General features: G+C 38.7%; 1 protein-coding gene across 1 annotated transcript in view; it reads right to left on the reverse strand.

Moving 5' to 3' along the window:
* plce1 (phospholipase C, epsilon 1) overlaps nt 1–23850 on the reverse strand; it is a 90170-nt gene that overhangs the window by 42730 nt on the left and 23590 nt on the right. The window contains exons 7-8 of the mRNA XM_059324482.1: nt 13524–13666; nt 12355–12497 (exon numbers count right to left, since the gene is read on the reverse strand). Coding sequence (XP_059180465.1) covers nt 12355–12497; nt 13524–13666 — 286 coding nt within the window. The remainder of the gene's footprint in view (nt 1–12354; nt 12498–13523; nt 13667–23850) is intronic.

Genomic DNA, 23850 nt, shown 5'->3' on the forward strand with positions numbered 1-23850 from the left:
CAGCATCAGGCCCCTTTGGACAACAGCAAAACAATAGTTCCTGACTTAAATATATGGCATAAGTAACCTCCAGTAAATAGTGCAGCAATATCTGGTACTACCTTGTCCTTACTGACATACACATGAACAAGAAGGGTGAACACAGTTGTTCACATAAGAATCAACATGTAGTAGCGAACAAACTAACACACACAGCAGCAAACATAAACATACAAAAACAAACTGTGTTAGGGCTCATAACACAGAAACGCAGCCAAATACACAGACACACAGCAGCAGCAGAGGCAATAAACATTGATCCGTCTGCCTGATGACAACACAGTTATGACGGGAGTTTCCCCTCTTGGATTAGATGTGCACACGCAGACATACGTGAAGACACGAATAAAACGTTTAGGTTCTTTTGACCTTTATTTATCAGTGGGGAGGACTAGGACAAAAACCATGATGTTGAGGTTGATTAGTTTCAACAAATGAAACAAAAGGCTCCTTGTCAGGGATCCAAATGTCAAATTACAACACTGAATAAGTCACATAATTGAGTCAACTGAAGGTAAATTTGTATATTTTTTAAGAAAGCATGTAGTCCAAAATGTTGTGAGTGAGGCCCATTTTATCTGCAACGACAAACCAAATGTGCTCAGTGTCTCTGTGTAACTTCACAGTGACTTGATACAAATCAGATGGAACACATGGGTTATGTCGGTGGTTGTGTTTGTAACTGTAAGGTGTATTACTGTATCCTCAGAGACAAAACATATCCATAGCCACATGTGACATTCGTTCTAAGGGTCAATTCAATGTGAAGTTGCCCAGAGACCCTGAAATTCTTGACTGTCACTCTGTGGTATGTAGGGGGCACAGCGCACAGCACTTCCCTCACACACGTTTTCCAAACTGCTGCACCATCCATCACATATTTAAACGTGATGGGCACTCAGAGGGCACATACCTCCACCAAAGGCCAATGATGGATTCAGATGGTGCCAATTAGAAAAGTTTGAAACTGAATTGTGTTTTTATGAGCTTTAAGTTATAATGAGGAAACAATAAGGTGTTGTATTTAATTGCTTGGAGCGTTTAAACAACACGTTGATTGCCGCTTCCATTATTTGTGAGACGATGAAAGGCAAAGGAAAGGTGATTCATGAAATGTGTACCAACATTTTCGAAGACTTTCCAAGTTGTTGTGCCGATTTGATAGTGCATTCATGTGAGTTATCCCAGTCAGGAACTCATTTTTCCAATTATTCCAACACTACATGAATGTAGGACAAATGCTTTATCTCCAAATGCTAACAAAAGTGAAAACGATTAAGAGTATCTGCCCTGTGATTCCAATCCGCCCCAAAATGTAATGGGTTCTTCCTTGATCCATACTTTCACCAAGTCCTGTGAAAATCAGGACCATAGTTTTTTGTAATCCAAACAGACAAACCCAACAAAACCCAGACAAAGGATATTCTTGGCGGAGAAAATAAATGTAACAGTTTACTGCCCTGTTACTGCCTCCTACAGTTTATACTGGATACAGCTGATCACACTTATTGATGATTAAGTTGGTGGAAAATGTGTTTTTACCTACAATTGATAAAAGAGCATGCTGGACCAGTCGACATTTACTTAGCAAAACCTGAGTCACAGTCTGTGCCATATAAACCTTTCCCACTGAAGGAAATGGATTGAAAGGAAACAGTGACATCTGATACAGTAATAAAACACAGAATTAAGGTGGAATTCAAACAGAAAAAGACCTCAAGTCCTGCCAAGACAGTTAAGATGCACATTGAAACTGTGAGCCAGCATTTGGCACCAATTAGACAGCAAAAGAAAGGTAAAGTACACCAACTACATATTCCACAAAGCAGCATTCTGCAGTTTTTAAAAAGACTGACAGCGAAACTTGTTAGGAATTAAGCAGGAAAATATAATCTATCAGCAATAGACATAATCTGACACCTTAGATATACAGTCAAGATAAAAAACAAATCTGATTTTAATCACTAAATGTGTAGTATTTCTGAAACCCCCAGCTGAGCAAATTAATTGCTATAATAATCAGAATCCCTGATTAGCATGAAAACAAATGGTTCAATTACTCCTTTTAAATGAATCAAGTCCCCTTTGATTTGATCTCACATGAGTAACAAACAGGTGCTGACCACACTAAACAACATGCAGTAATTTCAATTAAAAAACAGAGAAAGACAGCATTTAAAAATAAAATAAAAATGCATCTACACATACGTGTAAGACTTATTTCATATGTGCACTACTCCATCAATGTTACGATTTCTCTAAGCTGTGTGAAGACACCGGCAGCTAAACTGTGACTCACATTTCCTCTACTCACTGATCAGCTTGTAGTCCATTCTGTTAGAGTGCTTCATGGTTGCTAGATACAGCTGGCCACTCTGCGTCCACACTGACAGTTCAGTGCCGAGGCGACCGTGGTACACTTGTCAGTCCCTTCTCTCCTGCAGCTGCTCGCTCTCTCTCTCTCTCTCTCTCTCTCTCCCTCCCTCTCTCTCTCCCTCTCTCTCTCCCTATCCCTCTCTCTCTCTCTCTCTTGCTGCCTGCTCTCTCTATCTCTCCCTTACTCCATTTATGACTTTCACTCACTCATACTTATGCTGTATCTTTATCTAGTGCTCATTTTTCACACACCTGGCTTCTCTCTCTTTACTTATCAGCAAACAGCCTTTCCTCTCTCTCTTGGTTACATTAACTTTTACCCCTCTCTCTCTCTCTCTCTCTCTCTCTCTCTCTCTCTCTCTTTCTTCCTCTCTCCTTCCCTCCCTCTCTCTCTCCTTCGCTCCCTCTCTCTCTCCCGCCTACTCTTCACTGACACCGTAGATAGTTCACAACCGTGTGCTAGAGTTAGACCAGCCAGACCATCCCACTGCATGAACACACACTGTCATAGTCCACAAACTTACATGGAGAGACTGTAGAAGCCATAAGGGATAACAATAGATCCAATAGATCCAAGAATAGATCCAAACCAAATCATTATCACCCATCTTTCCCTCTCATCTTGTCTTATCATAGACAGAATCAATGAATGGAAAATGTTCTGTATATTTGGAAAACAAGTTTACCAGAATGCAAAAAGTACATTTTTTACATGATAATTTTACTCATTCATTTAGTAAGTGCTGCAACAATTAATTAATTGAAGGGGCTTTCAACTCAGATGCATCAACCTGACATTTTCAATATCGATACCAATACTTCGGCTGTTGGTAGCAAGTACCAATCTGATATCAGTGTTAAATCGTGTGTCAAATTGACTTGGATTTTCTTTTCTATGTGTTAGGCGACATCAAACGAGACTTAAACTTAAAACTAATTTAATTAATTTATTATAATAACAAATCGTGCACCAGAAACCTGGTGAAACTCCATCCCAGCATACAGTCAACATAAAGTGAAATATGCAAGGCTTCTATCCAGGTCCTAGCAGAGGAGCATATAAATCATCTCCAAATTCACTCTGCTGACCCAGTATACTTTCCTAGTCAGTATGTATAAGATTAAGCACAACATCCTCTTTAACATAGTTCTTGTATCCCCAAAAGGTAATTTTCTGTCAGCAGAAAAATCTCCTCCATGAACAAGCTTTTAAAAAAAAATCACGTCACACGATAACATAAACAAACTAACCAAAACAGGTGGTGGAAATGTTAGACTGTAGAAGAGTGTTCTGCAACAGTGTTTAATAGGAGTGGAAGTGACTTGGATAATTGTTTTTTGTGTGTTAGGTGACATCAAACTAGACTTTACCTCAACATTTATTTAACTTTTTAATTATAATAACAAATCTTGCACCAGAAACTTAGTGGAAAATCTTCAAAATAAACAGAAATTATAATTCAAGGCTTGGCTTTGAAACGTCCAAGACAATTGTGATAGGATTAAAGAAACATAAACAAGCAGGAGTGTTTTTTTCTTTCTACACTGTGGAGATCAGTCTGACTATGCATGACTAAGTCTGATAAGACAAACAACTTGTGGACGGCACTTTGGGCTCCAGAATTTTTTTCATTTCTATCAACTAAACAATAAATCTAAAACATTATTAACAGATTGAGCAATATTGAAAATAAGGTACACTGCTGTACGTGGGACATTACATTTTCTGCAGTGAGGTTCACTTTCATGCTCGCTACTGTATCATTTTATTATGATGATAAGATGTCACAAAAAAATGAGCTACAGTATATCAGCAGTGTGTTAAAAGGAGTGTAACATGCCTTCATTTGAAAACATTCATAACATTATTTACTGGTCAAAATATTAATATCTTTGATTTCACCAGAGCTAATACAGAAACATGCTATATATTTGTTTAGTATATGCCAGAAAGTTTTGATGATTCACAAGTGGCAAAAAAACGATCCAATCTAACAACATTCAGAAGAGTATTTTTAGCCATTACGGCCACATAAACAATATGTGCTCTTGAAATCCTTGAGACTTCCCTCCAGTTTGATTCCCCACCACATCTGCTGTCAATGCTGGCGGGCAACACAATGTACAATGACGACTGAGAGGAAGAGAGAAAAAGAAAGGAGGAAAAGAGAAACACCAATACGGAGCTGAAGGATGGCAGCCTATTGCTGAGCTGCCTGCTTCCTTTTTAGCTTTACAGTAAATTGTGCTATAAAGGAATCAAGGTCAAGAAAAGCACTTTAACCACTCCCATTTACAGTTCACATGAATAAATCCCAGTGGTCTTCAGTTGAGTTTCTCTTTGTACTTAAATAACTATAAGTGTGTATACTTTGGCAGTAACAGGAGATGAAAGCATGGATATTTAATGCCAAAATGAGACATCCACTATTTGAAGATTGACAAATAGTCGTAAAACTATAGGATTACTATGTTATTATATGTCAGCTGTGCTACCACAGCGGTTTTTTGTGTTAATTATTTTGGTTTAATTTATCACGCTGTAATTGTTTTCTTTGGTCTTGTTACTGGCATCACTTTTTCTTCTTCTGCCCATTTTTCAATTAATCATTTTTGGTCAATGTAATGTCAAAAATAAGTCTTTGAATGGCAAGAAATCCTTTGAGCATTTTTACTGAATGGCTGCTTTAAAAATGACTGAAACAACTATTTGACTATCAAAATAGTTTACGTCAATCGACTCATCGACCTATCCTGTCAGCAATTTCTAGATCTTTTCTTCTTAAGACTTAAGACGAGGGATGGGGATTTGGAGGGAACCTGCCAACATAAGCATCTATAACCTTAACGATCAATTAATCGATTAATCACTGCATGCATTCATGGGCAGAATAAAAGATATATATACAGTACTATGCAAAAGCCTGTTTTGATAATGGACGCTTTTATTTTGAAAGGACAAAAACAGACTTCCTGTCAATAGTAAAACTAAGTCGGGGTGGTCCGTAGCGTAGTGGGTTACACAGGCGCCCCATGTATAGAGGCTACAGTCCTCGCTTCGGTGGAGCCGGGTTCGAATCCGGCCTGAGCTCCCTTTACCGCATGTCCTCCCCTCTGTCACCCCCTTTCTATCTGTCTCTCGCTTTCAATAAAGCATGTAAAATGCCAAAAAAATAATCTTTAAAAAAAAAAAAAAAAAATAGTAAAACTAAGTCAAGTGAGGTAATACTGTAAAGAACTTCAATGATTTTTGTTTTAGCCCCTGAAGAGGCAAGAGTTTAATTTTCACAGTAATCTTGCACATTTAAGTGTGTTTTGTGTTTCAATAAGTTTTGGATAAAATTAAACCTAGTAATTCATGCTAGCAAGGTTTGATATAGTTTTGCTCAAATTAATATTCTTGTATTTCTGTGTGTTTTATAATTGTTATTGCAACTTTCAGTTTGCAAACTGTAGCTTTATCCAACTTAATTCTCAGCTCATTGGCTTATTCACGTACGGCCGCAGAACTGATCCATCGGCCGTGGTTCAGTTCAGCGAGTACTGATACGCAGATCGATTAAAAATTCCACATGATCAACCAAATTCTTAATGACCATTAATTGATCATCGATTAATTATTTCCATCCCTAACTCAGACTAGTATTTACTCTTACAATATATATCTATATTGAAGTCAGAGCAGTTTAAACCAACACACCAAAAACATATTGTGCATATATTGTGAAAACTTCTCAAAGCCTCAAACATTAGCAGCATTTGAGCCGACATGGACTTGACAGGGATTCAATTTCAAAAATTTCACAAAGACAAGCTCCACGAAACAAAAACAACTGCTTCTACTTACTGTCAATCACAGCAGTGATTTATGTCCTCTCTATTCCTTAATATCTCTTCCCTTGTGTTTAAAGAACACACACACTAACAACCTTGACCTTACCGTTGTCTTACCCATTTAACATATGTTCCAACACCAGTATTTGTCTTTATAGGTGTCAATGGTTTACCCTCACAACAACAGCCTGCTACAGTGTCCCAGACATGTGCCAACTCAACCTGCAGAACATCATTTATCATCTCCAAAACGTTTCTCCTGACCTGCGACTAAAAACAAATGACTGCTGTGCTACAGAAAGACATAAGTCATTCGCATACATCAGAAGAACCAGCAAAATATCTTGAGGTCACTACAGTGGATGTGGTGTGTAGTGAAGGTCTAGAAAAACATTCCACCTCTCACCACTCACATTAAAACTCTAAGAATACACCAAGGTTGGCCAGACGATTATCCTGGTAATCCTTGAAAGCATTTGGGCCACAGCCACGGGTTTGTTAAGTTGTACTTCCAGCCCCAGTTTTGTGACCACCATAATCAATCTAAAATCAACACCTTATAAGGACAGGATGTGAAAGGAATAGGGAAAACACTTAATTCACCAAGAAAAACAAAATAAAGGGTGTTATCTCATAATCACGACCTTCGTATCTCATAGTTGTGACTTATTGTGCCATAATTATAGGAAAACAGACTCATAATCATGAGACCCATACTTCAGTAATGCCATTTTTCAAGTCCTGGTAAATATCTGGTGCACAGACACATAGAATGACAAATGAAGCCATTGCAACATGTTTCATTCTATACGGAAGAGGATTAGGGCCAGGTAGGAGAAAAAAAGGTTGAAATACAATGTTGAGAAAATATGTATATAATATATAATATAATACAATATATAATTCTAAGAAATCACAAAAATTTCCCCAGATTTCCCCCAAAACAATAGTTATAGTAGCCTACTACCAATCATAGCTTATTGATGTGTAGGGGGATTTTAGTACTACTACACCCTTAAATATTGTGGTTATTAACTGTTTTATTAACTGTTAACTGTTCGGACAGAAAACAATGTTCCTCTGATGACTTATTAACACGAATCTGTGAATATCTTTCCAACAGAAAAGAAGAAGTTGACTTTATTCTCGTCATTTCGACTTTTTTCTCAAAATCGTATTTCCACTTTATTATCGACATCTCAACTTTATTCTCACCATTTCGACTTTATTCTTGTTATTTCAACGTTTTTCTTGAACTGCATAATGGGAAAAAAAATCCTCCTCCAATTACTTTTTCTCCTTCCTGGCCCCAATCCTCATCCATAATTCTAAAATATGATAAAATGTAAAAATAATTTCTTGCACTTGTGAAATGTAAAAACTGCTCCTATAAATGATTACCGTCATAAGCCTAAAACTTCCATCTGAACTTTTACCTGTGATATGAAATTGCCATACAGAAAAAAGTAGGCTTCAATCTCCTTTTGTCCTTTGCAAGACAGGTGCATTTTTATTTCATGAAGAGGATGATAGCAAAAAGAAATAAGTAGAGAGGAAATGTATGGAGACACACACAAAAAAGCTTTTCTATAAAAGGTAACATAAAGGTGACCCTCACCACAAAGGATAAAAAAAAACCCCTTTGATTTTCAGCAACAGATAGTGGTGGCACACTGTGTTTCTCAACACCATGTCTATTTCAAATCCATGTGACAAATTCATGCCTAGATTCTGTATAAAAAATAGTACAATACAGTGTTATTGAAAACCCATAATGGATTTCTTTATTCATTGGGTAAAAGGAACATCCTGTATAGAAAGACACAAGCGCTTTGTCTTTTAAGGTAGAAATAAGGTGTTATATAAGCTAGTACATTTACTATTTACACTTATTTTGCTGTAAAGTTTGAGGGGTTTTATGTTCTGCTACAATAAAGGGCAGGTCCATTTTTCACATCATTCTGTATCTTTCCAGTCCTGTTCCTTATATTTTAAAATCAAAACATTCACATTATTGCCACCAGTACGCTCATTTGTTGTCGTTTTTTAAGACAGAGTACTGGCAAGGAAGCTGAGTAATGTACTGCTGTGGAAACCAGGTAACAGGTTAAGACATTGGTGGGTCAACAAATCCTGTGTTCTGTGAGGTATAATTTCCAAGAAAAAAAAAATAGTTTTTTTTCAGTTTATATCAGTTTAAGTTTACTCCTAATTAAAAATATAATAATACTTTCCCCCCTTAACTTTACAGTTAAACAGCCTTTTTCATCAGGGAACTGAAGCTGCTATCTAGGCTTTCTTCAAAGCCACCAGACTCCACCGACAAAAAATGAAATTTTACGTCCCATGTTTTAGATTTATTGTTTTGTTGATATTCTATTATAATTGATTTCTGGAACCCGAGGTGTCATCCACAAATTGTTTGTCTTATCAGACCTAGTCTTGCATAGCCAGACTGATCTCCACAGTGTGAGGGCTGGAGACAGATCTGGTTGCACTCATTATCAATCTGGGATAAGGGGAGAAAAAACACTCCTGCTTGTTTATGTTTTTAAACCTATCACAATTATCTTGGAAGTTGCAAAGTCAAGCCTTGAATTTTAATTCCTGTTTACTTTGAAGATTTTTCACCAAGTTTCTGGTGTACGATTTATTATTATAATTAATAAATTAAAGCCTAGTTTGATGTCGACAAACACATAAAAAAAATGATCCAAGTCACTTCCACACATGATTAACCACTGTCGCAGAACACTTCTAACACATTGAATTGTACCTGTTTTGGTTAGTTTGTCAACGTCACTGCTATTTACTAAGGCTGAGTGGGCGTTTCCATTTCAGAAGCCAGAAAAAGATGCAGACGGAGTCTTTTAAAAGCTTGTTCATGGAGGAGATTTTTCTGCTGACAGAAAATTACCTTTTGGGGATACAAGAACTATTTTAAAGAGGATGTTGTGCTTAATCTTATACATACTGACTAGGAAAGTATACTGGGTCAGCAGAGTGAATTTGGAGATGATTTATATGCTCCTCTGCTAGGACCTGGATAGAAGCCTTGCATATTTCACTTTATGTTGACTGTATGCTGGGATGGAGTTGGTCATTACTAACTGCAGGATTAACATTTTTGGCATTTTATTCTCTATTTTTTTATTTAATTTTGTCTTGATTGTTTCTTGAAAATCTAATAAAGTGTAAAAAGAAAAAGGGAAAGAAGTATTTTCATCTGAATGACACAACTTAGATTGAGTAAAGCTTTTTCACTAACGCATAAGAGAATAAGAGCAGGTTGCCATGTTGAACGACTGAAGAGAGGAACAACACCATAAATGGTAAGAAAGCAATAACTACACAAGCACTATCCAATTTTGAAACTCTTTGAAACTGAGAGCTTCAAGGATCTTCAGGATAATGAAAGGTCTTTGATGACATCTGATAATTACTTTCACCTTACAATCTCTTTTGAAAAACTATGCCTTATCATTTGAAGTCAGTTGAAGATTTTTTTTAAAGGCACTCTTTTGTTTGATTTTTTTTCAAGGTTACAGCACTGCACTCAGACAGTGAATTGACTTTTAAAAATTGAAACTGCTCTGTAGTCTATGTCTCTGTAACAGGGACATTATCATCTCTAAAGACAGAATCTGCTTTCTGGTACCACTAAGTATCGAATCATCACACAGGTGGTTTCTGTGCGTGTGAGTTGAATGGCAGATCGTAATCAGATAACTTTTTAGAAACAATGTGGCTATGGGTCAAAGTCTTGCAAGGTAATGCTCAAGTGCAATGTCTGGGCAACTTCGGTAGTAGGTTAGAGAGACAGAAAAGTTAGACAGGGAGTCTCTCGTGCTGTGTGTGTGTGTGTGTGTGTGTGTGTGTGTGTGTCTATGAAATCCTAGTCCTGCCAAGACTTCTAAGCTGCTATGTGTGCGCGTGTCTGGCTCTATTCTGTTTCCTGCAACACCCATTAGAACAGAACACGGTGTCATGTTAAAGATATGTGCTGTATGTGTGTGTGTGTGTGTGTGTGTGTGTGCATGCGCTTCTGTGTGTGTTTGTGTGGGAATGTTTTTTTCCCGTTTTTTCTGACAAAAAAATTAAGTTTCGTTTTTAACACGATTACTATAAAAGTAAGTAACAGGGAAACTAATACATAAATTCACATTTGTGTGTGTGTGTGTGTGTGTGTGTTGTATGCGTGTGTGAGTGTGTCTCCTTGATCTTGACAGAGACAGCCTGTCCCCTGGACCAAAGCCAGTGGAAATTAATGTCAGGATCGGCTTACATTTATGTCATACGTAACATCATTGCAGAGAAGGTGGATGGACAGTTACCAGCTGAGCGACTGATCGACAACCAGACTGGCTGGAAGATGAAGTCATGTAGTGAGTGAGAGAGAGTGAGGCAAAGAGGTGACATACTATATACATGATGAGAATGTGTTTATTTTCTTCTCTCATTAAGGTTTACGATTTACCTTTTAATGTCTTTCTCAAGGCGTTTCAGGGGAGTTAGCTAGCTGCAGTCATGGGGTAGCCTGGTAAGATCATCCTATTACATGAGCTCAACATTTCTGTTGGCTTTATGTGATAGTCTGGCCTTTCCTGTTCATAAAAGTTCAAATGCACCGAGGCCAATAAGGGACTGCACTGTAGATAATGATTTAAAATGCAGGCTACTGCTTGCCAAACATTAATGGCAGCTCCCAAAGGACCCAGTGCTAATGCTTGTGTTAGAAAAAGTTCTGAAATAGATACAATAACAATAATTAAAAATTATCAGGGGTATGCACTTATGGGTAATGCAGTTCTATCAACTCTATTTGGCAAAAGTTTGATCTATCAACTATGTAAACATTTATCCATGGCGTTTATCCCATGCATCTTTTGACCAGACGTCGGATGACTAAAGTCCTTGATTAAAATGATAGATTTCTCTAGGTTTGAACATTGTTGGAAACATTTCAGGTACACAACTCATTCATTCATTATCCTTAACCACTTATCCGCACTCGGGTCGCAGGGGGCTGGATCGATCCCAGCTGATATTGGTTGAGAGGCGTGATACACCCTGGACAGGTCGCCAGACTATCACAGGACTAACACATAGACGCAGACAATCATGCTCATTCACTCCTACTGACAATTTAGAGTCACCAATTAAACCTAAGTGCATGTTTTTGGACTGTGGGCGGAAGCCGGAGTACCCGGTGAGAACCCACGCTGACACGGGGAGAACATGCAAACTCCACACAGAAGAGCCGAAGGCCGGAATCGAACCAGTCACCCTCCTGCTGTAAGACAAGAGTGCCGTTAAGGGGATATGTTGCATATTAAGCTCTTATATAATCATGATCTCAATATCGACCAAAATTATTGTGATTAGGAGAGTGAGTGTGGCTGTTAGGTTTAAAAAAACAGCCAAACAAATTCAAAGTATCCCTCCTTAGCTTTTCAGAGGATGATGTTTGAAGTGCATATAACCTCTTTTCAGATGGTAAGACATAAATAACCTGGTTTGTGTGTGTGTGTGTGTGCATAAGTGTTCTGTGGAGCCTGTGATGTCAGGAGGCCTTTTCTTCATCTTGTTCATCTCACACTACTTAAGCATTGTGTGTGCATGTGTGTCTAAATTGGAGATGGAGATGGAGTGGAGAGGGAGAGATAGTGAGAGAGAGAGAGGGGATGGTATGAGGAGGACAGCAAAGGAAATAAAGTGAAAAAGTAAAAAGGAAAGGGCAACCACTGGGATCAAGTACAGACGTGCTTCTACCGACCCAGAACCCGCTGTGGATAAGGAACCATGTGGGAAAAGAGCAGAGAGGAAGAGGAAAGAGAGGAGCCGTACACCACAGGGGAATAGTCAAAACCTTTTCTTCTCACAATCAAACAGATACAGATGCTCTGCCCAAAGTCCATGCTTCACTTGTCAAGAAACATAATGCTCCTCTTGTCATTATCAGATGTCTTGTACAGTATGTAACTGCTGAATTAGGATATATACTATGAGTGAAACACACATTTTACATTCACACATAACAACTGTAAGCTGGAAAGTATAAATTTGGGGTTCTTACACTAACAATAATGTCAGAATAACACTGACCTTTCAGCACGGCGTGGCTGCTGGGGCCCTGGGGCAGAGGGTAGGGCAGAGCGGAGCGGGCACCGAGAGCTGCTGTGGCCTCCAGTAGGGCTCCAGTCAGCAGGGAACACACCGACGTCCTCTGGCCACAAGCACGATAAAACCTGGAAATAAAGAAGTGGATAAAAGAAAGTAAAAAAAAAAAAACACTAGATGTGGCCTGATATTCTAATCTGAACATGCAGCCAAATGTCTGCACAGTTGTTGCAATATACGACTAGTGTAAGATCTCAGTCATTCATTAACACTGATTTTAATTTCTACATTTCTGCATTTGCAATGGTGGAAACAGTTTTCTGAATTAATCAATTGATCAATTTGCCAATAAAGTGTCAGAAGATAATGACAAATGACCATGAGAATTTCTTAAAGCTTGTTTGGCCATGTTTAATCTAGAATTCTTGCTACATAAAGTGCTTTTCTTTAGTGTCATTTTCAACCACATATCTGGAACAAACTCCCAGAAAACTGCAGGTCTGCTGCAACTCTCAGCTCTTTTAAATCAAGACTGAAGGCTTTTCTGTTTGCCACTGCCTTTCAGTAATTGCTAATACTGCACTGTAACTTCTATTCCTTTGATATCTGATTTTTAAAATATATATATATATATTTTAACTGCTCTTTTTCAATTTTAAAATGTTATATTTGAATGTCATTTTCTTTTATATGTCTCTCACCAATGCTTTTAATATTTTGTGTAAAGCACTTTGAATTGTCTTGTTGTTGAAGGGTGCTATACAAGTAAACATGCCTTGCCAAAGAGTCAGCCTTTTTTACTTGCTACACTTGGAAAGAGCTTTTATAGTCATAGTGACCTATTAAAGCACTTAAACACTGCAGATGATCATTCACACACACACATTCATACACTGGTGGCCAAGGCTACCCTACATGCCACATGGCACCATTAGTAATCCATTCACACAGCCGATGTCGCAGCATTGGGAGCAATTTGGGGTTCGGTATCTTGCCCAAGGATACCTCGACATGTAGACAGCCATGGTCAGGCATCAAACCACAGACCTTCCAGTCCTCGGGCAACAGCACGGCCATCTGAGCCACAGCCACATGATAACACCATTTTTTATTGGTAATAAGGAAAACTATACTAGACAAAAATGGTTTCAAACCTTAACAGGTGATAAGGATGGTTGACAGTGTGCGATGGCCAGCCACACTCCCTGAGACACACACATCCAGGGCAGGATAGCAGGAGTTTTCTGGCAGGATGAATCAGGTTGAATTCCTCTCTGTCTTGCACATAGTTATTAACCTGTTGAGAAAGTAATTGACAAATGGGTCACTTACTTACATGCTCTAAATGAAAGTTTCATTGATATAAATAAAGGTTCCATTTTCATAAAGTGTCCACAGTTACAGTAAATCATAGTTGATACGGGATAAAGTGGTGAAGCCGATTCTACTTTATCAACCTTGAAGTCTGAATAACTGAGATGAAAGAGTTATACAAAAGCTTTCTGGCAAAGAGCACCTCATCCGGTGCTTTTTTCACCTTTACAGACTGTTATACAACATTTGAATGAGAGGTCATTGTCATCACCTGCTCTCCTGTGGTCATTATCGGAAGCAATTTCCTCTCGGTAGAAAAGAAATCAAAGTGTGAAAAGAAAGAATTAATAGAGAGAAATACCACTGAGGCACATAACAGCAAGACAGAAAGATGGGAAAGGGAACCAGACAGAAAGCATCAGAGTGAGACAGACGGATAGGTCGCTATATAGAGAGGGGGAATAATGGGGAGATGGAGAAAGGGAAGGCAGGAGGCAAGAGAGAAAGGAAAGACGTCACTGAGGAGTTTTAACTGAGCGAATATTTTGACCTGAAAGAAAACCCTCATCCTCCTTCAGTTCACACTCTTCCCGGAACAAAATCTATCTGAAATAAAAGGAAACACTTATCCAAACCGATTGACTGTGTCCTCGAATGAACCTGCAGATGAGCTTTTTTTCAAAGAAAAGCAATTACGGCAACATTTTGTGGCACTGTAAGTGGGCTCTAATGCCTTCAGCGAAGGGGATATTACAAAATTGGACCAAATGGATACTGGTGACAGAGTGGGGGGATAAACACAATACAAGTTTAATGAGAAAATATGTCTTGGGTGTGATCGTCAATAGGCACCAGGAAGGAGCAAGGTACCACCAGCCTTTCTCGAGTACATGTAAAGCGGTGTTCGCTCTTTGAAAAATGTTCTGTTTGTACCAAGTGCTGGCACCACATAACATGCACAAACAAACACATATAGTACATGGCCAGCTACTTGTCTCAGTGGGATGGGTTTCCTGCCTGGGGTGTAGGCCTAGCTGTTGTCAGATCTCGGCCATCCCGAGGGAAAGCAGACATACCAGCCTGAACGTTTAGTGAGTGAGAGAGCCAGAGGGAGGGAGAGGAACACACACACACACACGCACGCGCACGCGCACGCGCACACGCACACACACACGCACACACACACACACACACACACACACACACACACACACACACACACACACACTCTCTCAGTAACAAGCTAATTATGTGAGAGACACTGTATTGACCTGCATTCCAGCAACAAGCCTATTAGTAAAAGCTTAAATTTTGAAAACATTATGAAATTAAAAAAAACTGTTATTTAACACATTTACACAAAACATTTTTCCCCTTTTCTTATCCAGAACATTCACTGTTTCACACTTCTGGTAAAATACCTCATTTTTTTCTATCAGAATCTAGAGACTGTGCATGTCTACTGAACCGACATAAAGTCTACAACATTAACAGTGCATCTTTTTCCACATTTAATAAAATGCAAAAAAAAAAAGAATTGGCCTGAGATGTACATAGCACTCATGCCTGTGTTATTTACTCTACAGTTAGATGGAAAGGTTTTCAGATAATTAGGGCTGGATTTTCTGTTTTCCCGTAACTAATAAACAAATAAAAACCCAAAAGGATTTATGGGTAGAAACGTTTTTATGCTATTTTAAATTGCTTGAATATTTCAGTTCTGAGTATTAAAGTGACAGAAATATCATTGGGAATGGGTAAGTAGCTGCAAACAGCCCTAAACAGCAGTTATCAAGGGGTTTGTATTTGTGTCTCCAAATCACTGCTCCACTATGCCTCTGCCAAACAATACAATGTTGTTGTTGTTTTTCTGTCATTAGTAACATAAAATCTCTCTCCATGTTGACGAGAACACAGAAGAATTATTAAAAGGACTATTGACACAATGTTACCACATTTTCGATTGGTTTGTGAATTGGAGAACCTACATGATTTCATCCGATTTGGTCAGAATCTGTCCAGGTGGCACTCTGAGTGGCATTTCCAATAACTACATAGGAATGACCAATATTAGGCGTGTTTCCCCTGAGTACTTTTTGAATACTTTTTGGAAAGTGTCTGAGTGTTTTGGCTACGCCCGATAAGGTGCAGGAACTGGTTCTTTGTAGGTTGAAAAGAGGTTTCAATGTATTTTGATGCAAAACTCTGTAAGTAGTATCTTTACAAACTGCTTAAACTACTTAAGAGTCCATTACTTAAAGTTTTGTTTTATGTTCATCCATTCACTTTGCCTACCCTGTGAGGGTCAGTTTTATCTGATATGATATCTTTTCTTTCTTAACATGAAACATTTTAAAATGATATACTCCCCTATGGCTGCAAATGCTAGTTCTACTTTAACACACAGACCAAGTGAGTGTGTAGTAGTGAAGGAGGTGACTAATGAAGCAGAAAAAGCTATTTGTATGTGTGTACAGAAGTGTGTAAGAGAGCCTTACTTCAAAGGACACTGTAGGGAATGTGGTGCTGCTTTTGATAGACACAAAGCAGCTGTCTTCACACACGCACACAAACAAACAAACCCATCTTCAAGGTTCACATAGACGGACATATAGACCGAGTTTCCTTTGAAAGCAAGGTAGAATGCATATATAGGCACACAAAAGATCATGGTCAAAGTATCTACACATCCCAAAAAGTGGAGATGTTTGTGTAAGAAAAAAAAGTTTATCTTCGATTTTTTGATTCTCAGGTTTCACAGACAAGTGAATCCATAAATAACGAGGACAGAATAACTGTTGTCGTGAATCAAAATTAAATGCACAAGGGAATGAGTGAGTGAGTGAATGTGTGAACGAGCGAGTGGGGGAGTGAGCAAGCTTTTAACTGGTTTTAACACCCATTAAAGGGAAATAATTAAATAAATCAACCAAATTGTCCATTTTCTCTAATGCCTTTTTAATCTCAGTATTAAAAATGGTCACTGTAATGTAGGCGGACAGGCAGAAAAAAAGAAAGTACTTTTATTCTAATGTGGTCACATTCACATCAGGCATGGAGGCAATAATTGCATTTGAGCTCAATTACATAAGTGCAGGTCATACAATACTAACATATTCATCGTGTTCTTCTTCCTAGTAAGTTACAGTACTACTGATGTTGCCATTTAGCCAGTTAGCTGAACAATGAGTCAACAGACGCTAATACAGCTCTGTTTCTCATGTTACACTGTGTGTACAGGAAACACTAATGGTTTAAGCTCAGTGAAGGTAACTTATTAATGCTAGAGGCAGCTGCACTGATTGAGCCCCCCTTGTAATGCAAGTAACAGTAACTTTTTTTAAAATTCTATGCTGTACAGTAAACAGTCAAAGTCTCTTTTGCTGATCACTGCAAAAATAATAAATGTTTTACAATTTTTAAATCTGCAATTGTAATAAGAAGCAAATTGCATATAAGGTGTACATGCAAAAGAGATTTCTTCTTCACTTTCTGGGTCAGAATTTGACCTGCTGTAAACTTAATATTTATTTCCATTTACTGTCTCAGCCAAGGAGGTCATGTTTATGGCTCTGTTTTATTTGTGTGTCAATCAACAAGATTACAAATAAACTATTGGCTCCATTTTCATAAAAAAATGGTGAAAGGCAGCATGGGCCATTCCATTTTGGAGCGAATTTGATTCACAGCACAGATACACAGATTATTTTTCACTTTTCACAACATTGCAAGATAAGGCTTTTGTTCTGCATTCATATGGAGTTGGAATAATTGGAAAGATTACTTCCCGACTAGTAAATTTACGTGAACGACCCCTCAAGTCAGAACAACAACTCGGAAAAGTTGGCTAAATTTTAGTCCTAATTTCATGGCTCGCCTGATCCGATTCTTTGTAGCATCCATGTTCTTACAATCCGAACTTGGTAGAGATCTACGCTCTCCGGCAGCTAAGCTTCAGATTTAGTTGGGTTTTTCTTTTTTTATGCGTTTCTGCAAGCAATTACTCCTAAAATTCTAAACAAATCCTTCTTACTATCTATATTTCTACCTTCCAATTTAACAGACAGCTTCCTGTTCCAGTTTAGCCCTTGTTGTCGGATGATATGTTCTATTTTCAGGCTTGCTGCCACCTGAAGAGTTCAGAGGGTTTGTCTTTCTCAAGGATGTGGATCAAACATGCGATGCAGGAACCGAGTCATAAATTAAAAGAGAATAAAATATTCATAAATATGTAACACTGATTTACAAACAAGCTAGGACTTTAATACCTCAATTAGCCCATGTCACATACGGTTATGAATGAGTCTGCCGTGAAGTCCCATTAGCGCCCCGTTGGGTAATTTCTCTGCCTGGCAACAGCCATTCTGGGAAAGGATTAGCAAGGGGCCACACAGATCTACTGAACTTTAAGCAGGAATGCACACACATACATACACATGCTAAAATGCAGACATGCAAACACACTCGGACTCATGCCCGTGCGATTACATATATCATACCAGACACATACAGTATGTATGAGCATGCAGGACACTGCAGCGGCCGAACCGGTCTCCCTGAAACCCAACCACCCACACCTCGACCTCTCTACTTTGATGTCCCTGGCCCACCACACACACTCACATACTCCCACACTGACACATCTCGCGGGCCACATACACACTCCTCTTCAATTACTCTGAATGTTGTCCAGTACTCCAAAGCACAGATCGCATGATACAATGTAGCCCAGCTGTCTGTGAAATGCTGCAATGATGATGTATGTGTCTGTACAGTCCATTCTCTCTCCCACTATTGTCCAGCATACACACAAAAACACACACAAGGACACAAGCTATAATCTGGTAATGATATTATGCAATTAAACACACACAAGTACTCACATGGGATTAGACAAATCACTGCATTAGTTCCCCGCCACCCCCCATCATGGTACTCTCTCCCACGAAGCTGACAGTCAAGGAATAGAAATACATCGTTTCGACTGAATTCTACTTTTAGAAGCTTCATGGAGGGTCGAGGTTAGCCGAGGTCAACTGAGGGTCACTGTTAAAAGAACTCTGTTATTCTGGTCTGTGGACCTAGAGCCGAGGTCACTGGGAGAGAAGTCAGCCTTAACCCCTTCTACACTGACGCAGAGTACTGAGTATTGGTTATTTTGGTCTTAAAAAGTGCATTTTTTATACTTGGGTGGACAAGATTAAAGTGCTGTGGCTTGAGAGCAGAACTCTGATGTGTACCTTATTTCATAGCACATGAAACTAAAAACACAGCAACAACAGTATATAAAAGGGGGATATAAACAACATGAAAAAGCTGCAGGATGTGGCATACTTTTCTCATTTTCGAATGTGATGAAAATGTCTTACCAACTTTTTAAGAGTATAGATTAGCAGTCTAAGTTTAAATTATGTCACTTGGAAGTAAGGTATACTCTTTCAAAGTAAAAGCGTTTTTATCAATTCCTCCATGAATAACATTCAACAGAAAATTACCAAAATAGGGCTGCCGTTAACTCTTTTTATCACATTTTTATTTTAATGAACTGACATCTTATTTTCCAGCTGACAGACTTTGGTTGCGTCTGGTTGCTATCATACACAATATCTGCAGTAGTAGAACATTTTGGCCCAAGGCAGAGTACTTGCTCTAACCATTGCTCTGGATAAATCGAAGACTGAAGGATGTAGGGAGAGAGGACAGACCAACAGTACATGTGATCCACAGTATTAATTGTTGTTGTTCAGCCCTTGTACTTGTAGGATGTAATGGTTTGTTTTATGGCATTGTCCTGCTCCTCCCCCACTTGGACGGCTGGGTAAAACATGACAGTGACAAATGTAGTGTTTCACCCAAAAATGACTGCAGCACTCACCACAGGATAGACACTCAGTGCCTCGCCGCACAACTGATGAAGGTAGTGTGCACTGTGGCTGATGATGTTCCCTTTTTCCCCCATCGACCAGCGACTGATTTTTATTAATGTACTGTAGGTAGAATTTCAGTCAACCAAGATTTTCTTTGGTTGACTACAGCCCCACCAATAAAGTGCATATATCTTTAAATATAATGACCTAATGTGTTAGAAAACAAAAACTTACACTTCAATTCAGTTATTTTAATGTTTCAACTTGAGGACTTAATGTTTCTAAAACTTAGCTGAAAATGATTTTAGCAGAGCAATATGAACTCAATAAAACTAAGCTGAATCTCTCCACTGCTTCACTCTTGAAGAACTGTAAATCACTGGAAGATTTGGTTCTGAGAAAGCCACATATTCCTAAAATCCTTCATGGACTGTGTTTGTTTTAATGCAGTGGAAATGGAGCCGACAAAGCTGTCTGAGGGAAATGAAGAACATGTGCACACTGCCCACCCAATGCGACAAGATCGTTTAAATCGACTGCACCTAGTCTATTTGAAAACTTGTGAGGAGCCAGGTATGTTCAGCAGCTATGGTATCTCAGCACCCAGACACTCTCACCCCACCCATCCTGGGGAAAAACCAAATCAAAAGCCATAAACCAAGCATACCCAAACATGCCGAACAAACATCCCACCTCTCAGGTTGAACATGTGAATCGTCTATGTAATCGTCTATGTGCGTGTGTGTGTGTGTGTATGTGTGTGTGTTTTGTTACACACCGCTGTCTCTATCCAAGCGTCTCCTAATCCTGGTTTGCATCACCAAGAAACAGACAACCTCTCTGCACTGTCCTGTTCTGCTCTGACCTTTTCTGCCGTCTCTGTCTCCACAAGGTAATGTTTGCTCTCCCGCAGCCAGAGCCTGGACTGTCTCACCGCTGACTGTGCTCATTTGTGTGTAAAGAAAGTTGTGTGTAGTTATGTGTACAAAGATACAGATTCTATATGTTTACATGTGTCTTTTATGTGTGTACTCGTACAAGCTGTGTGTATATATATGTTACTGTATGCTCTATGTGTTTGAACATACAAAGTTCTATCTGAGTGCATGTGAATATACCGTTAGTGTGTGTAGGTGGTCCATGCACTTGAGTCAGTGTTGCTTAGACTAGAGGAGCCTTATGTCTGAGTATCTGCTTTAGATGAGACAGTAGAGTGCATACTATAGGATAAAATACGCACTTGAACAAATCTCTCTTATGAAAACATATTAAGAAGATCATAATCCAACTGACATTTAAGTTATTAAATGATACATTTGAAATCAAGCAAGTAGACCATACTAATGTAGCTGAAATGTAAGTTATTGGCACTAATGTATTCACACTATAAACCACTTGCAGCAGATTTAGAGATAAACACAAAAACAATGAGCAAACCTTTTTTTTTGCATGACCTAATTTTTAAACTATTCTCTTGGTTGCAAGGTTACGAAAACATTGTCTTTGTTGGGGTTTCAGCATTTTCGACCACATTAAAAAGATGCAACTGGAGACAAGAGGTGTTTGCAGTGTATCAACACGCACAGTGGACTCGGAAGAAGACAGAAATTATTTCTACACACTTTGAGTTCAAAAGAAATGGACACAACATGACAACTGAACAGTAAAATGTGCTGCTGGTTATCACACAAAAAGCAGTGGAGTTTGTAGTTTTACAGAGTAAGCCTTGAGAGAACACCGCTCTTGTGTGACTCATGTCTTAGATCAGGTCCTCCGTGGCTCAGTGGGTGGACTATGATGTTAACATTTCTAGGTGTTAGATTCATGCAGTAATACACTGTATATGTAATGTCGATGTTGTAAGTGTGTGTGGGTGTTTGGGAAGCCCCAAAAGTTTTCAGAAAGACTTTTCCCTGGGATTCCCTATGGCCGGAAGACTGAACTATTCACTGGCATTTGCTTTGGCAGTTATATGAAATAAGTGGGCCAAATGAATAAGGGCTGGGCAATTAATCAAATGTCACTTTACTAAATAATCTGGATTTTTTAAAAATGATTGTGCTGCATTCTGTTTTGCAATGATGCTCTTGCTTTGTCTTATGTTATAAATCTACTGCACCTCTTTCCTTTATTTACAAAGTTGATTAATTTATCTAATTTAAATTAGCATTTTTTACATTTTAATTGTTTTTTTAGTTTGATAAATGCACAATGTTTCCAAATTAGTCAAGATTATGATTTTTGTTATAATTGAGCAGCCCTAATTACTACAAAAGGGGAAAAAGCATTTAAAGCATGAATACATACTTATCTACCACAAATTTAGATTTGATTTCAAAGCTTTAATTAGATTTTTATTAATCATTTTTGCTTATTATACCACGTATGACCTGCTGAGCCTTAGGTTTAAGACATAATTTCAATAACTGTGTTCCAGTATCATGGCCTGTCTTGAAATACATTTAAAGCAGCTACTTTTTAGCTTAAGGCCCTTTTTTATGGACTTAAAGTAAGGGGGGGGGGGGGGGGAGATAATTGTTAACGACAAAAGTAGAAATGGAATGGTTAAGAAAAAGCATTTCTAAGATACATACAAGTTTTGAGGAAGGTTTGTCAAAACAGGAAAGCACATTCAACAGAAGCAGGAGAAGAAAAAAGGAAAATATGGAGTGAAGGAGGAGGTGAAAATAAAGAATGAGGGAGAGTAGCAATAAGGATATGAAACAGTGCAGCCGAAAAGACAAAAAGGAGGTGAAGAGAGAAAAACACAGGGGAGCACAGCAGAGGAAATGGAGAGGGAAGCCAAGGGTTACTTGAATCATAATCCCCTGCTGAATTTCACAAGGAGCCGTTTCACGGAAGATCCAAGAGCTGGGCCCTCCTCCCGAGCACTGCCTCACACCTTTAACAAGCTTAGGGCAATAATGTGTGTACTTTGTGTGTGCGTGTCACACAGAAGTCGAGAGCAGTGGAAAACTCAGAGTGAAGGGCAAGAAAACAAATACACGACAAAGGAAGGAGATAAGCAGCATTATGAAGATGAAAACAAGAAAACAGATATACAGATTCTCGGCTGGTGGCTGCATTTGCTGGTCATCAACCCCTGTTAGAGGCAGCAAGGAAAAACAGTGGAGAATGAGTAGAAAGTGCAACAGAAAAGACACATTTACAGGAAAGGGCTAAATAATCTAATTTGGACAGAGTGAACGGAGAATAGAAAGGGAGTGACAAGTTGTGCTTAGTCGCGCTTATGAAATGCCAAATCACCACTTCAGCAGATATAATGTTACTGTGTGCTTTGTGGAAGACTTTAAAGGAGATTAGATATTAGAGGTTAGGTTAGGTATCATTATTACAAAAAGAGTCACAGTAGGTGATTCTTAATGAGCTACAGCAAACCTTGCCTTGAATCAGCCTTGGTCTTACGTTCATAGTTTTGGTCAGCAGTTATGATAGCATGCTGCTCATCGGCAGCTACACAGCAATTTAGGAGATGAGGACAATAAATAGAGCTTGATTAAGTAAAGCAATGTGTCTTCATTTCTAAGGTTTTATTAGAGTCAAACTTCAGGCAAACAAAAATGATTCTATTACAATCGCACAACATGTAATTTTCTGACACTATGGGGCCTCTTAATTAAAACAATAACAAAAGAGGGTTTGGTGATGTCATGAAGTATCGAGGGATCATGGGAGCTGTTGTTTTAGGTTTCTCCATTGCTCATTATTCAAGAGGTTTTTCAGGATTAAAAGTATCCACTGAGTTCTCCAACAAAAGCACCACATGATAAAAAACTGTTCAACCACTGAATAACACCGTTTTGCTTTTAATATCAGTGTTTCTCCAATGCTGTTCGACAGACAAAGGACATCCTGGAGGGTTGTTGAGTCGAGCTGTCATTAAAATTTGCTCAGCTGGTTTCTCTGAGTACTTAAGACTCAGGCGACACAACCCAGAGAGGTGTCCACACAGACAGTGTTGCTGCTGCTGTGCTGCTGCCTGCCACAAATAACAGAATGTATCATTTAATTTCTACTGTAATTTCCAAGGAGCGGTGCAATTCATTACATTTTCCTGCAAATATTTCAGAATAAAAGCTTCCACTTCATGTGAAAAAAATAGGCGAGACACCAAATCTCTAAATGTGCTGCAGCCAACATGCAGCCAAGCCTGCGCCTGAGCTGTGCTGCTCAAGTAGGCTGTGTGGCTGCTCTGACCTGTTTACATGGGCACTGATATAAAAACCAAGAGTTTCTGCAATGCATATGTGCTGGCAGTGTGGCCTGGCTGTATGATCTA

This window comes from Centropristis striata, chromosome 21 (assembly GCF_030273125.1).
Source record: "Centropristis striata isolate RG_2023a ecotype Rhode Island chromosome 21, C.striata_1.0, whole genome shotgun sequence".
NCBI classification, from domain to species: Eukaryota; Metazoa; Chordata; class Actinopteri; order Perciformes; family Serranidae; genus Centropristis; species Centropristis striata.